This window comes from Talpa europaea, assembly GCF_964194135.1.
Source record: "Talpa europaea genome assembly, chromosome: 2".
Classification (NCBI taxonomy): Eukaryota; Metazoa; Chordata; class Mammalia; order Eulipotyphla; family Talpidae; genus Talpa; species Talpa europaea.
In genome coordinates, this window is record NC_140068.1 from 68,866,722 (window position 1) to 68,883,971 (window position 17,250).

The following is a 17,250-nucleotide window of genomic DNA, read 5'->3' on the forward strand; positions in this document are numbered from 1 at the left end:
CCACATCCTTGTCAACCTTTGTTGTTGCTAGTTGTTTGTTTGTTTGTTTGTTTGTTTGTTTTTGATATGTGCCATTCTTACTGGTGTAAGGTGGTATCTCAATGTAGTTTTGATTTGCATTTCCCTGATTAGAAGGGATGCTGAACATGTTTTCATATGCCTGTTGGCCATTTGCATTTCCTCTTTGGAGAAATGTCTTTTAAGTTCTTCTGCCCACTTCTTGAGTAGATCAAGAAGATGTATGTATATACATAATGGAATATTATTCAGCAATCAAAAAGATAAATTCATGCCATTTGCAGCAACGTGGATGGAGCTAGAAGGAATTATGCTCAATGAAGTAAGTCAGAAGGAAAAAGAAAAATATTGGATGGTTTCACTTATAGGAGGAATATAGGGGAACCAAATAAGACATCAGTACAAAAAAATAACAGTGCAAAACACAACAAAACAAAAACAGACAATTATAAATCGGAGACATCCTGCAGTGGGAGGAGGGACAGGGACTAGAGGGAGGGAGGAGCACAGGGGACTGTGGTGATGGTGCACAGGTGCTGAGGAAGGAAATTCTATGGGGACTATACTTGGGGGTGGGGAGAGCAAATATTGTTTCAAAATGAACAATGATGTAAGAAATAAAAATAACAATAATGGAGAGTGAAATGTGCTCCAGATCATTCTGAAGAGTCCCATCGCTGAGGCACACTTTATGCTTAGTCCTTCCTCATTAGTCTATTCAAATTTAAGGTCAGTTCCCAAATGCAGTGATCTATTCTCATTCCCTATCCTTTTCAGACTTTCAGTGGATTAGCCAGTCTCTCTTTTAAATTTTCTCCTCCCTTGTGATTTTTTTTTTCCCCCTTTTATGTTCACTTTTATTCTGGATCCTGTCACCATTCTTCCTTATCCATTTTCTCTCTTCTCTGTTTGCTAGTTATTCATGAATGGGGTATTTCGCCTTGTTTCCTGCTGATTTCAGCTGGCTTCACTCTTTTTTTCTAAGCAAGCTCATTATTTTCCATTTCCATAGCTACATGTCTACATCATTATGCCATAATTTTTCATTATATCCATTTACATTAAACTAATTGCCTTACTTCCTCATTGATTTTTTTCATCATGCTTCCAGTTTGAGCTTGCAGGAGCACAACTTAGCTTCTTTTACTCTCTTGATTTATTTAAAGTTCCCCATCAAGAAACGGGCAAAGTCCCTTAAAAGGTTTAAAACCAGCCCCTAACATTAAATTCTAAATGTATTTCCCTCTATAGCCAGCTTATACATTTTTTTTTAGCCAAATTGTGTGCATAGACTGGAATAACTATTGAAATAAACATGTTTTTCTCCTAGTGTTTTTCCATCCCTTTTCCACAAAATTATTAGCTTTTTAATACTTTCTACAGAATTATTTTACACATCCTTGCTTTAGGGATTTCTGCAGGAAAACAGACAGCCAGAAAGCAGTAGTGACTCTTCTGTTTTTTGCAAATGCTTTAATTCTAAAATAGATAATGCTAAATGTGCCAGATCTGGGGAGAGAAGGAAAAGGCTTTGCAGGGTGTCTTGGTCAGGAAAAAGCTTACAGGGATCCATACCCTGCTCCATACACCCTGGTGTAACATAGAAAGAGAGGAAAATGCACAGGAACTTAATGTAACTGAAGGGTATTTTTTATATAGATTCAGACTCTCTACTCAGAGGGAATATGAATCATTTTCAAGTCAGTCACTGTAATTTTTTTTTGTTGATTATCCTTGTCTGTGTGAGAATATTTTTTCCTTAATAAATATATACCTATTACTTTGCTCATGGCAATAGTCCAAAACTTTTGTGCTTAAAGCAAATGGACAGTGAATGACACAGTTTGATCTACAGGAAAAAGATCTATAGGAAAAAGACACAGGAAAATGCTGAAATATGAGGACAACTTGGAGAATTTAAAGCATCTTGAGATTTAAAGGATTTTCATGGTAAAAAAAAAATACTGGAAATGTACAGAATATCTCCTATTAAGGAAACAGATTTTCAGTATACTTTAACACATAATTGACTCTTCATGGTTTGAAAATTTTAAAAGTCCTGCAAAATTTTCATAATTAAATCAATATCTTAATCATTAATTTAATAAAGTATCCTGAGCTGTTAATGATTTAATAAATAGTAATTCTGTTCAAAGCTTAAACCACAATTACTTACCAGTTATGTATACGCTCTCACTCTGGGAGAACTTTGACCAATTTGTCTTTGTACTTCCTTGGTATAACACAAAAAAGGCAATAGGTATTTAATATTTTTGGCATTTTGCTCTATATGTCTCATTTATTCCTTGGCTCATGTGTATTTCAAGTGTTAATGGCTTTTATCTACCAGGGATGATATTTCTAATTTTGAAATGCCCACTGTGGCTTCTGTAGCATTGGAGATATATTCATTAAAATGAGATGATGTAAGTGAATACTTTCTAGTCTTTAAAAGCTGATATTTTACATTTATAGATTTTTTTTCATAAAAGCTAAAAGTTCTAATTAGAAACCATAATCTCAGAAACAGTGATTATCTGATCTAAGTTCTGTTCTATGATGACCTGTCTTGTATATTGATGATGGGTTTCCATTGAAAGTAAAGAAAACTTTCATATAATTTTTGGATTGATATGAGATTATTTTTTATTTCCCAGGGGAGATACCACATGCACTTTTCAACATTTAATCAACATGCTGTTCCATCTGCCCTGAAAGTCATTCCCTGTGTTGTCTAGCCCATTTATTTGTTTATGTTCAGTTCTTACCTCTACCAGGAAGCCTCTTAAGACTGCTTGAGAGAATGAATCACACATTTCTTTATGTTCTTTCTACCACTTTGACACTTGCATAAGTTCACTTTCTGAGATGGAGAATTTATATTCGATTTTCCCTCTTATATTCTGATGTGCCTGATAGCAACAAGAAGCTTGAGTTTAAATTCTAGTCCAATCACTTATGATGGCACCTTGGCCTAATTACTCAATCCCTTTATACCTTAGTTTTTTCAACTTCAAAATGGGAATAATAATATTGTAAGTTTGTTCTGACCAACAGAGTGAAATTATACACCTGTATTTAAATGTAAGAATATATGGGAAAATCCCTAGAAATGTGAATATATTAGTTTTATTCTCTTAGACACATGCATTCTTAATCAAACTCAGTTACTATATATTGAATAAGTTTTTAACTATATGCTTCATTGCTCAAAGTCATTACAGAATCATTGTTTGGAAACCTTCCTATTAATGTCACTTTTCTAGTTTAAAAAGTGCATTAGATAATTTAGTAAAAGTGAATTAAAAATTTCATTTCAGAGTGGTATTCCTCCTCCTCATCATCCTCTTCAATATCTCGATGTCTTTTGTAACTACTAGGGAAGGGGAAGTCTTTGAGGCCTTAGGAAGATCTTCAGCCAGGTAAGGAAGGCAGGCTTCATTCCATTCTGTTGTCCATTGCTGGACTGGCTAATTATATTCTTAGAAGAACTTGTTTCTAAAAAAACAGTGTAAATGGACTTCAGGCAGGGACCTGAACTAATAACTCTTCATCCGGGTCCCAAGCTGTTCACTGGTCACTGGCCTGAAATACTGACAGTTCTTCCAGCTGTAACTGAGTCACATACTGATCGCCCAGGGCCACTAAGTGATTTCCAATGGGGATCTAAGCCACTCACTGGCCATCTAAGGTCATGTGGACTGCTCACAGGCTGCCCAGAGTTGCTTATGGATCTGTGAGAACCACCTGAGCCACTGATGGGTCACTGAGGACCACTGAACTGCTTTTAGGTCATCCAGGGCTACTTGTACCACTGACTGTGCATCCAGAGGGATTTAAGTCACTGGCTGGCCTCTTGATCCCATGGACTGATTACTCAAGTCCTGAGCTCTGGAGTTGCTATTCTGGCACCTGGGTATGGGGCCAGAATTAACTATTGGCCAAACAGACCCAGCACGGGGTTGCTGAGGGGCTGAGCCAGAGCTGCTGCCTGGCTGCCTGACACCTGGACTTAGTCTTACTGTGTGAGGTGACCACAGGCACAGGCTTGGAAAGCCTAGGAGGAGATTTTTTGGCTTTGTGCTCAGTAGCAGATCTCTGAGTCCCTTAACTGAAGACTTTGGGACCTTCGGTGAATAAGTTCTATGGTGGGGTTTTCCAGTCTCACCAAAAAGAGGTCTGTCACAGCCCTCATGAAGAGGGGTTTGAGAGTAATTTCTAAGTCCTCTTTTGGTCTTCTCTCTTGGCATGGATTTGGATGAAGACAAACGTAAATGTTTCTCAACGGCTGTGATGGTCCTGGATTTCTTCTCTGCAAGAGAGAGGGGAGTGCCTTGGGAAGAAGGATGCTTCTCCCTGGAACCTTTGCTGTTTGTGCCCACACTTTCTTTCTGAGAGGGTACCTTTTTAGTTGAAGGCATTCTTATATCTGTTTCAGCTTTCCTTTTCCTATGCTTTCATTCAAGGAATTATCACTCCCTAAGTTATTCTATAGTCATAGGCCACTCTATCATTTTCCTTACTACCTTAATCTCCACTGGTTCATACTGCTTTTTCTCAGCCAGTCTGAGAAGGTCAGTGAAGTTCATGAGTGGCGGGGGACCTCTGATTTGCTATCAGCTTTGCAAGGTTCTTATTCTTTTTCATAATCCTACTCTGATTCTGCTTGATTATATTTTAAGAATTCATCCTCTTCCTCTATCTTGCATTCTTGATATGTTCCCTGGCTAGTGTAGGTTTCCATTGTCTGCCTCTTCTTTGATTTTTCCTCCCATTGTAACCATGGAAATAATCCTTTGCCCTCTTGGTCACAGCTCTTGCTTTTTTATCATGTTTCAGCCCAATTCACTTTTCACTAAATCTTCTTTTCTCCTTTAAGACATTTTTTTCTGAGCTCCCCCTCTTCTGAAAAAAGCTTGTACAGCTGCTGATACAACATCCTTAACTTTTGGGTCTTTTTTGGGAGATTTCATTGTCAAACTGTATCTTTTAGGTACACTCATGACATCTTGTCCCTTGGAAACTATCAGGAGAATTTCTTTGAAATCATGTTGGCCTAGGTGGACTGATAGCCAGGTTCTCAGAGAGGAGTGGAGCTGTGTCTTACTGTGGTGCCCAGCTATGGTCCAAGAACTATCATTTTTATAAGTGCTCACTAAGTATTATTTCTAAGTGCCTCACATTTCTTCTGATTATCTGTCATTTGCATGTTAGAAGGGAGAGAAACTGTAACCCAGTATGCATGGGGGTGGATCCCAAAGAGACTCATTACAAGAGAAGCCCTTATTAATGTCTTTCCTTTTTTACATGAAACATATTTACCTTGAACATAATATATTCTTTTTTTTTTTTAAAGATTTTTTTATACAAGAACTGGGGTATAGGCCAAATGGTGGGAGGGTGAGAGGATTCGCAAGAGACAGAGCGGGGAACAGAACAGGCAGAATGATGAAATACACTGCTGCGGGGAGCAGTGGATGAGACAGGAGAGGTCTGCCACGCCATGTGAGATTCTCGCTGGCCGGCCGGGATCGAACCTGCACTGCAGAGGCTGTGGACAGCTTCACAGTGTGGCACTCAACTGCCTGCGCCACCAGGGAGGCCCTGAACATAATCTTTTCTATTCCAAAGAATAATCAACTTGATTTAATAAGTAGTGATGCTGTTTTAATCCTCCAAATCTTTGATCAATTGTTATTATTAGAAAATATGTCTTAATTATCTATACTCCTGAAGGACCCCTGAAAATTCAACACTAGTGTGAGATAAATATTTTTTATAATGAAGACATTAAAATCAATTATACAATCTATAGTGTTTCTTAAAATTAGATAAATGGCAGAATGTTTTTCTGGGATGTTGGTTCTGGGAGAGATTTTAGGGAAAATTAAAAAAGCAAGAAAACTATCGTAAGGGTTTGTAATATAAAAACTGTGGTATAACTGAAAGGAAGCACTGGATGTTTAGAAGTGTGAAAATAAGAAACTTGTTTAAAGTGGGGTAATTTTCTGTGGTAAATTAATATTAAGGAATAGAAGCAATAAAAATAATTTTTCTTAGAATGAGAAATTCTGGTTTTTGATGATTTCTCAGAAAAAAATCATTTGTAGAAAAGGGAGAAAATCAGGTCATGAAACAAAGAGGAGTAAAAATTGAGGTTTGTTGCCATTTGTCATTAGCCTTAGAAAGATCAGTAGGAATGAGAATAGGCTATCAAATACAAGGTAAAATTATGATACAGAAAGAGAAAAATACAATTTTATACCTGGAAAATTAACAGGATCACATCCAATCCAGCCCACCCATTATATAAAAGATGAGACCTAGAAAGACAAGTCAAAGTTCATCTACTGAGTCACTTTGAAACGAATTATTTTGTTATATTTGCTTTGTAATCCAATGTCCTTTTGCTCCCACACACTTCAATCTAAATTCTGAAAATAGGGCTTATATTTTATGGACGTTATAAACAATTCAACTTTTGGGAAGGTAGATAATTATTTGCTATTCAGTAATGTCCATAGCTGGAATAAAAGTTAAACTGATAAAGGGGTTGGGGTTTCAATAACAATCATATGCACCTATTACCTACAAAGATGTGCCATAAGACTACTTCCTTTTTAAAGTTACTGCTGTCTTTAAAGTTACTGCTGTGTTTCCTAGTGAATGTTAGAGAGGGAACTTACATTAAGGGAGAAATAAAATGAGAGAGATTGTGGAAATTTAAGAGAAGCAGCTAAGCCACTATCTGAACCTATAGTCTCTCACACAGAAAACACTAGTTACTTAAAGCGACTACAAAAAACTTTATTTCATGTAAGTGATGAAGTATTTTGGAATCTGGTGGTGAAAGCTTTATTGATACCCTACATTATAAAGCACCATTACATCAACTCTGAAAAACAAGAATCACTATACCAAAAGCGAAATAACACAAATGAAAAATAGGCCCTACTGCTAAGGAAGAAACTTGACCCCCAAAATAGACCTTTGATTCTCCCTCACAATGAACAGCTCTTCTTACTGCTTGATATAGAAACAGATCTAGTTAAACTAGATTACTTTTCATTCTATTATCTTCAGAAAGAAAACTTCTGCTTAGATGGTTGTATGCACTAGTCCAATTATCAAATGGTTCAAATATTTTCTACCTGTAATTTGTCAATATGCACAGTAAAACATACAATTTAAAATAGGTTCTTTCCAGAATGCCAAGTTAACTAGAAAAAGGATTTTATGAAAGTTTTTTGTTATAAGTCAATTTTATGTCAAATTTTAAGTCATGAGTTTTGCTGTTAAGGAACAAGAAATACAATCAATGATTGAGGAGAAACAGGTACTGGCAATTGAAATCAGTTTAATATTTTACTTACCTTTGTTTTTCCACAGTAGCGAGCACAGTGAATGACTTAATATGCCTAACCAAACATTACAATAATTTCAGGCAATTTTTTATATTTTATAATACAGAAATAACCATCCTCCCTTCTGCATTTGATTTCTTTTTCTACATACCTTGAGGACACAAAGCTTTTAAGATTACAAGCAATAGAAAATATTTTAAATTCAATTTTCTTTTAAAACATTATTCTTTGCATGAATTCACTGACCCATTTTTTTAAAGTGAAAATAACTGCTGGGTTTTTACTTGCAACACTTACAGTTCAATTATTACATTCATACAGGAAGTTTAAGACTATATATATTTCAAGTTGCACAACTGACCTTCTTTTCTATAAAAAATGTAGAAAAAGCCTAAAGTGTTAGTAATTGTATTATGGAACATTTTGAAAGGGAGAATCCTGTTGCTTTTCTTGCATATAAATAAATTTGGATCTTTAATACTTCTTTGCATTTCCTTGCATATTTGTAAACATGGCTTTGATTTTAACTTAAAGGAAAATATTTGACCACATTACAGATTGACAAATGGTACCTTGTTAGACCGCTGCACAGAAAAAAACATTTACCCATGCATGCAACAGATTTCAAAGGACAGAAAAATATACTTGCTTTGGAATCAATACACATTACAATTTCATCATAAGCATAGCATGAAGATCAACCGTGGTTTCTCCAGCAACAACTTGAGCTGATTAAGATGAATTCACTTTACTCACCTGTTTGGCTTAGTTGGGATGTGCTTCTACTTCTTCGAGACACTATGGCAACCACTTTGGCACTCAGGCTGGATCTCCTTTTCTTTCCACCTGCTCCCACTGTACCCACAGCCGTGTCTGACTGACTGCCGTCATTATGCTCCAGTGTGTACATCTCTCCACTCACACTGGTGCTCTTCGTGATGGCTCTTCCTGAAGTCCCCATCCGTCTGCCTTGCATTTTAGGGGTAAATGAACTATATTTACAAAGTAAAAACATATATGCATCCATAAATTACAGGTCAGCACAACTGAAACTTTAAATCTAATCTATAGTGAAATAATCCAGGCAAAGTTTTAGGAGGAAATGTCAGTTAAGTAGTAGTCCCACCCACATCTGCAAATATACTTTAAGATGACATCTTTACCCTTCCAATATTTACTAGGGGTAGCTTAAAACAACACAATTTCAACACAGATTACATAAACCTTTCATAGACAGTAAAAATAAATAATGCAATCAATCCTATCCAAGGGAAGGTCAATGTTAATGACCAATTTTGTGAATAGTCACTACATTACTTTCAGAGAAAAACTAAAATACTCAAATAACCAAGAAAAGTTTATATACACTCTTGAGGAAAAAAATACTATTAAAAATGGATAATCTGAATTTACCACATAAAGTTTAAAGAATGAAAACAGCATTTTTTAACTTTTTTTTTTTTTTTTTAGATTTTCCTTGGTTCCAACCATTAGTGATCTCTTTTGGTACCTGAAACTTAATGCATCTAGGAAGATCACTGAACAGACCACAAAAAAATTTCAATTCCCTTCTCCCTGTCTCCTTTATGTTCCATCTCCTCTATACAAAATTCACCTCATTTTCCTCTTTCAGAACTTCACACTCACATGCTCTAGACTAAGCCTTCTCTTTTTTGTTATTTTCTATCAGAATTCACTTGTTTCTGTTTCCAGATTGAACTTTCCCAAATGAATAAATTATTTTCTAGAATCTTAGGAACCACTGAAGATCAGTGGGGAAAAAAAAATTCTCTCTACTTGCCAAAGTAAATGTGTGTCTGAGTTGGGGAGAAATAAGGCAGGCAAGTGGGAAGCCCATATTTTAGGATTCTTTGAATCTTTTAAATTTGCTGTCTATGCAGTTATGTTATCCATCCAGACTGGCTCTTCATGATCCATTGAAGATATGGCTTAGCAGTATATCTGATATGATCCTCTAAGTTTTATGTTTTTGCAACATATTTGTAAAAATTTACTTATGTGACTTATTTCTTGATTTGAAAGACAAAATACATTATTTAATATAGTTAGCATCTTTCAACAGTAGGACACCTAATAAGAAAGTCTGAATGAATCCTCATAGAATTAGAAATGAGAAAAAGGAGTCTTGGGATCACATAGAATGTTTGGGATCACAGAGAGTGGTTTCACTACAAAGGGAAACTGGTATGGAGTGACTTCAGAAAGGTGGGAGGGCAAGATCATGGAGAGTTTAGATGCTATGGAAAAAAGATAAAACTATTTGGCTTTTTGAATCCCTTCATGGATTGTGAACTAAAAACTGAGACTATTCATATTTATATGAAAGAAATAATTTGGAGTTTGTAATCCCTAGCTGTACTACTTGAATTGGTTCACCTCAAAATTCATCTGATAATAAGATATTCATATTCTTCTACTATATTCCAATCATCTTTTCATTAACTCACAATTTTTTAGGCCATTTACAAGTCTGATAATTTTGCTCAGAATTGTATTTGCTTTTTCAGTACATTAATGAAAATGACATTATACATGACCAGTGCAAAGCCAGTTCCAGCGGGGCTTATATTTCTAACTCCTAGAGAGCTTCTTTTATGGTAAATACTACATTCAATTTTTTCAGTGTCTTCGCCAACTTACTTGAAAACATTTCCTAAATCTTTCACCTCTGAAAAATCTAATCTAGAAAGTCTCTGAAAATCTAGAAAAAGTTCCTGCTTTTTCTGCTATTTAACATGCAGAATTCTGCCAAAGAGTATGCAGGAATTTCAAGATTTCTCATTTTCACAGTCTTAATGCCCATCTTCAAATAAATACCTGTAACTGAAAATTCAGTAGTTTGTTATCTCTTATCAACCTTTCCAGAACACTAACCACAGTTATCCACAACTTCTCATTTTATCAAAAACTTTTCTTGTGATTTAATTTTACCTTTAAAGTAAGAATAAACTCATATACATTGTGCCCCTCCCTTCATCATTTCCATGAAGCTGGAATTTTATTAGAATTCTCTATTCATATTTTAAAAGTTATCCACCAAATTACTACTGTCAAATTCTGAACAATGTATTTTGGGTTATAAAAAAGTTTAAAAGCAAAGGAAAATGTCTTCTAAAATATTTCTATCATGAAAATTTATTCAATATGAACAAGGCAAATTCAAATTTTTTCATGAATATTTAATCATACCAATGAAACACTCTAAAATGTTTTCAGAGAAATTCTGAAAAATTAGAGACAGCTGTACAGCAAGTGAATGCTGGGGAAGGGATGGTTTACGTTATATTAAAATGATTTTGTGAGTTAGTGATACGATTTTTCTGCAAAAAAATATTTTGCTTAGAAGCTTAAAAGCATTCTTATATAATCTATGGTCTATACATGTCTTCCTAAAGAAGAGTTGAAGGGGATTATGCTACTGAAAATAGTCAGAAGGAGAAAGAAAAATATATACAAAGTGACTTGTATGCGAAGTACAGAGAAACCAAACAAAGGGTCAGATAAAGCCAACCTAAGAACTAACCCTAGAAAGCTGACTATAGAATCGAGGATACCAAAGAGGGAGGCAAAAGAGCAAGGTAAGGGAGCACGATGGACTATGGTGGGGGACTATGGGTGCGTTCGTGGTATATGTGTTGTGGTAACAACAATGAGGTGGGAAGTCCTGTATTCCAATATAGAAACAACAATGTAAATCAATGCTATGTTTATAAAAACAAAAAGAAGAAAGAATCAAGAATCCAATAAGAGAATACATTAAGGCATTTTCAATTTTTCTGCCTACTGAATTAAGGCAAGAGGTTTGGGGATCTAACCATCCAGTTTGATTTAATCAAGGTGGTTACTGTTTTAGCACAACTATGCTTTCTATTATTCTGTTTCTTAGCCTTTGACTTATTCTGTTCCATTGTCTAGAAAACCATTCTTACAATTTGGGTGCATTCAAAACCTTCCTCTCCTAAGTATCTATGCAAAGAAAACAACCATTAATTTGAAAGAAAACCGGCACTCCTGAATTTATAGCAGTACTGTTTACAGTAGTGAAGATATGGAAACCATCTTTTAACCTTCTGTGATTATATGTATTAATGATATTTCTTATAAACAGTATAAAACTAGATTTAGATTTTTTTCTTCTCCCTTTAGAATCTCTATAATTAATTGACTAGCCAATCCATTCGCATTTATTTTGATTTCTGCTATATTTGCATTAATTCATTAGTTTAGATCATTATTTTTACATGCTATACAATAGCTTTATTTTTGCATTCTATTGTTTTATCTTTACTTTTCAAGTTTAAGAAAACATCTAAGGCATACTGTGGGTGCAGAGTATTTTATTATGTGTGCTGTGTAACTTACTGGGATGCTAAACTGTATATGACAGACTGTTAAACTTAATTATCTTCCTGTAGGTTTTCTCTATGAACTAGAAGTTAATGTTAAAAGTTGTTATTAATATGAATGGTTGAATGTAAACTAGACACAAAAGTAGTAAAATATAAAATACATATTCAAGGTAATGGATGTTTCCATTTATCAAAGAAAAGAAATTGTTTCTTATAGTAAGATATCTGAGCTAAGAGTGAAGATAGTAAAAACAGAACTTGGATGGATACATTGAATAGTAGAAGGTCTGAGGAAAAGTGATTTACCCCGGTTTACTGTACTTATAAACAGTAAGTCTGAAGAGTAAAAAAGAAAGCCAAAACTTTAACTAACTGGCTGCATTTGATGGAAATATTTATAAGAAAGGTCTGTGCTTTTTTTTTTTTTTTTTTTTTTTTTTTACTGACACATATTTTATCCATGCAAGATTAGAATTTGGTTTTCTGTTAGAACAACTCATTGATCTTAGAATATTTAGTTGGAAACAAATTTTATTTAATCAGAAATGGTAAGGTAGTCACTTAAGGGAAAGAGTTGTATACTTCATATGTAGAACAAATACCTACAAGACTGGCATAGGAAACTTGTCTAGTTTTTGCCCTATAGCTTATAAGAGTTTTGAACTACAGGTAGTAATAAAGGTCATATTCTGAACTTGAACAGAATTTTGGGGGCCACAAACTAACAGGTAACATGGAGACTGGCACTGATAACACTTTGGCCCACATTGTAAATGACGCATATGACCTGTTGATATAACACCCCATAAAATTGCAAAGGTGGTAGGATAACCATATGTATTTACTGAAATCAAAGATGCCATCAATATTAAGATACATTATGTTATATATTTTTATATTTTTAAGATACATTTTGTTATGTATTATGTTATATATACATTATGTTATATATATTTTAAGAACCCAGGGGTCTACTATGACTCCATGGTATACCTAAAAAAAATCATTTATTAAATATGACATGCTGCCAGTTGTAAAATATGTTAACTTCACATGTAAGTTACAAACAAGTGTGCATCTTAGAATCAATGATATTATGATAATAGACAATTTAGAAATTCAATTCAAACAAGAATTTTGTTAAAAGACTGATAAAGTTAAAAAATCATGAGCTCATTTTCCTAAAATAAACTAGAAGGATTTTATATTACTTTTAGATACATAAGGGATCATCATTAAAGGAAACAAACCTGCACCTTCCATTGCCAGCTTTTGAGTCACTATTCTAATGTAACATGGCTGGCACAAAAGTTTGAGAAAGAATGAAAGGATATGTTGTTAAATTTCAGAATATAAGGATGCTTTGAGGAAAGGCATAAGAGGGAATGTGTAAAGTACTTCCTATTCTTAATAACAAATTTAATTAAACTCTATTCATCTATCTATCTATCTATCTATCTATCTATCTATCTATCTATCTATCTACCTACCTACCTACCTACCTATCTATCTATCTTCAACCTACCCTAAGAACCTACGGGTCTACTATGACTCCATGGTATACCTAAAAAAGGAACTAGTAACATAAAGCTTAAAAGATGGTGACAATACAAAGGAAAAAAGCACAAATAAACAAGATCATAAATGAAAGAGGAGAAATCACAACGGACACAGCAGAAATCAAAAGAATAATCAGAAACTACTATGAACAGTTATATGGAAACAAGTTCAACAATCTAGAGGAGATGGACAAATTCCTACAACTCTACAATCACCCAAAGCTAGACAAAGAAGAAATAGAACACCTAAACAGACCAATTACAAGCAGCAAAATTAAAATGGTAATCAAAAACCTCCCCAAAAACAAAAGCCCAGGACCTGATGGATTTACAAATGAATTCTACCAAAGGTTCAGAAACGAATTAGTGCCAATCCTTTACAAACTCTTCCAAAAAATTGAAAAGGAAGGGATAATACCAAACACGTTCTACGAAGCCAACATTACACTAATACCAAAACCGAACAAGGACAACACAAAAAAAGAAAACTACAGGCTAATCTCCCTAATGAACACTGATGCAAAAATCCTCAATAAAATTTTAGCTATCAGAATCCAACAATGTATCCATAAGATAATTCACCACAACCAAGTAGGATTCATTCTAGGGACACAAGGATGGTTCAACATCCGAAAATCAATCAACGTTATCTAACACATCAACAAAAAGAAATATAAAAACCATATGATAATATCAACAGATGCCGAGAAAGCTTTCGACAAAGTGCAACACCCATTCATGATAAAAGCCCTTGAAATTCTTGGGATACAAGGAACATACCTCAACATCATGAGGGCCATATATGACAAGCCAACAGCCAGTATCATTTCAATGGCAAAAAGCTGAAAGCATTCCCATTAAGATCTGGAACAAGACAAGGATGTCCACTCTCACCACTGCTTTTCAATATAATACTGGAAGTCCTAGCCAGAGCAATAAGACAAGAGAAAGACATACAAGGAATCCAAATAGGAAAAGAAGAAGTCAAACTATCACTATTTGCAGATGATATGATAATATACATAGAGAACCCCAAAAACTCCACAGAAAAACTAATTCAACTCATCAATCAGTTCAGTAAAGTGGCAGGATACAAAATCAACATGCAAAAATCCGTAGCCTTCCTATACACAAACAATAAATCTGAAGATGAAGAAATAAAAAAAAACATCCCTTATATTACCAAAACAAAAAAAATCAAATGCCTGGGAATAAATCTAACAAAAGAGGTAAAGGACCTATACAAAGAAAGCTACAAAACACTGTTAAAAGAAATAGAAGAAGACACAAAGACATGGAAAGACATCCCCTGCTCATGGATTGGAAGAATAAACATTATTAAAATGGCCATCCTACCAAAACCAATATACAGATTCAATGCTATTCCAATCAAAATTTCAATGTCATTCTTCAAAGAAATAGAACAATTATTGATGAAATTTATATGGAATCACCAAAAACCCCGAATAGCCAAAGCTCTCCTGAAAAAAAAAAATAAAAGAAGGGAATGGAGGCATCACCCTCCCAGATTTCAAACTATACTACAAAGCCATAATCATCAAAACTGCATGGTATTGGAACAAGAACAGACAGACCAATGGAATCGAATAGAAAATCCAGAAATAAACCCACAGATTTACGGTCAACTAATCTTTGACAAAGGAGCAAAGAATATGCATTGGAGCAAAGAAAGTTTGTTCAACAAATGGTGCTAGGAAAACTGGGTTGCTACATGCAAAAGAATGAAGCTTGACCACTACCTCACACCATACACAAAAATCAACTCAAAATGGATTAAAGACTAGACATAAGACCTGAAACCATAAAATACATAAAAGGAAATATAGGTGAAACACTACATGATATGCCTATCAAAGACAGCTTTATAGACACATCACCCAAAGCAGTGATAGTGAAGGCAAAGATACACAGTGATAGTGAAGGTAAAGATACATCAAATTAAAGAGCTTCTGCACAGCAAAAGAGACAAAACAAAACAAAGAGAAACCCCACTGACTGGGAGAACATTTTTGCACACAACACTAATGATAAAGGACTGATCACAAAAATCTGCAAAGAGTTGATGAGACTCAACAACAACAAAGAAAATGGGCAGAAGAGCTAAAAAGAAACTTCTCTGATGAGGAAATGCAAATGGCCAACAGGCATATGAAAAAATGTTCAACATCACTTGAAATCAGGAAAATGCAAATCCAAACTACAATGAGATACAATCTTATACCAGTGAGAATGGCACAAATTAAAAAAACTAGCAACAACAAATGTTGGCGAGGATGTGGAAAAAAGGAACTCTCCTGCACTGTTGGTGGGAGTGCAAACTGGTCCAACCACTATGGAGAGCTGTGTGGAGATTTCTTGACCTACTAAACATAGAGCTTCCATATGATCCAGCAATTCCACTCCTAGGTATTTACCCAAAGGACACAAACATCAATTCAAAAGAGCACCTGCACCCCTATGTTTATAGCAGCACTGTTTACAATAGCTAAGCTTTGGAAACAAACCAAATGCCCAAAAATAGATAAGTGGATCAAGAAGATGTGGTCCATATACACCTTGGAATACTACTCAGCATTCAAACAATATAAACACATGCAATTTGCAGCAACATGGATGGCGCTGGAAGGGATCATGCTCAGCGAAATAAGCCAGAAAGAAAAAAATACCGGATGGTCTCACTCATAGCAGGAATCTAGAAAACTTAAATAAGAGAGCAGGAAAAAGAATAACTATAAGAAAGAAAATATCAAAATCAAAAAACAACTATGAACCAGAGACACTCTATGGGGGGTGGGGGTGGGGAAAGGAGGGTTTGGGGTGAAAATAAGGGGGTTGTAATTGTATGGGGAATATAAAAATAAAATTAAAAAAAAAAGATGGTGACAATAATGCACACTCTCACAATACTATTTACAAATGTGCTAAAAGTCAACCTAAATTATTTAAGAACTACACTTAATTTGGATCAATACACAATTTACTAATCATAAATGGTGATTACAAATAGGAACTGCTAATCTACATTAAGAGACCATCTCCAGGCATCTATCTTTTATTTTGTATTACCTAAAACACTAGAACTGATGATTGATAATCACTATATCATTAAATATCTCCTAAAGAGTGCCCAGGAACATACTGTCACAATAAGCGACAGTTAGAACTAATGGGTGCACCTAGTTAGATCACTATATTCAATCCCTTCAAACAGACCAGACCTTTAGAAGTAACTACAACTGTGCAATTCTTATTGAATTTCATTCATATACACATAACACATTTTTGGATATGTGAGACTATATATGAGACTGACATGCTGCCTACTGCGCTAAGAAGGCACTATGTGAGACTATATATAAGTAGTCCTCAGTATTGAGAACTTACACATATTTTGTTAGTTTATCCCAAAGTATTGGATTTATTCTGAAATATTTAAAGTTTTTTGATAATATTGTGCTAATGGAATTTTATTTCCTGATATTTGCTGCCATCCCAAAAATAGTCGATTTTGTATATTGACCTTATAGTCTGTGACAGTGATACATTCAATTATTAATTCTCATACTTGCTTTATAGATTCTTTTGAATTTGTTTTTATACACAATAGCATAAATTGTAAATAATGACAATTTAAATTTGTTACTTGCATCCTTAGATTTTCATTTACATATTTATCTTGCTATATTCCCTTAGTGCCATGTCCACCATTGGCTACGCTGACTTGAATAATGCTGAAGAGAAGTCAACAGTGTGGTCTGAGTAAACTCAGGGGAAAGTATTAAGTATTTTACTATTAAATGTTTCTGAATTGCATGCAATGCTGTAAATCAATGTTACCTAAACAAAAAAAAAAAAAGAAAAAAAACATTATGTTTGTTGTAGGATTAGTATAAGTACAACATAAAAAATATTCTTCCT

At 34.5% G+C, this 17,250-nt stretch overlaps 1 protein-coding gene and 1 pseudogene across 51 annotated transcripts in view; both read right to left on the reverse strand.

The window, feature by feature from the left end:
• RIMS1 (regulating synaptic membrane exocytosis 1) overlaps positions 1-17,250 on the reverse strand; it is a gene marked incomplete at its 5' end in the record, with an annotated part of 207,984 nt that overhangs the window by 58,054 nt on the left and 132,680 nt on the right. For 28 of the 50 annotated variants that reach the window (XM_084259628.1, XM_084259651.1, XM_084259647.1 and 25 more), the window contains one exon: positions 8,139-8,374. The exons of 16 other annotated variants lie outside the window; for them this stretch is intronic. In XM_084259628.1, coding sequence (XP_084115754.1) covers positions 8,139-8,374 — 236 coding nt within the window. The remainder of the gene's footprint in view (positions 1-8,138; positions 8,375-17,250) is intronic. 6 more of the 50 variants (XM_084259652.1, XM_084259643.1, XM_084259676.1 and 3 more) reach the window with 1 other exon arrangement.
• Positions 3,307-7,992, reverse strand: LOC311167603 (protein SPT2 homolog; annotated as a pseudogene). Its single transcript has 3 exons — positions 7,989-7,992; positions 3,825-5,137; positions 3,307-3,784 (listed from the first exon to the last, which is right to left on the reverse strand). The product of its transcript is annotated as a protein SPT2 homolog (transcript).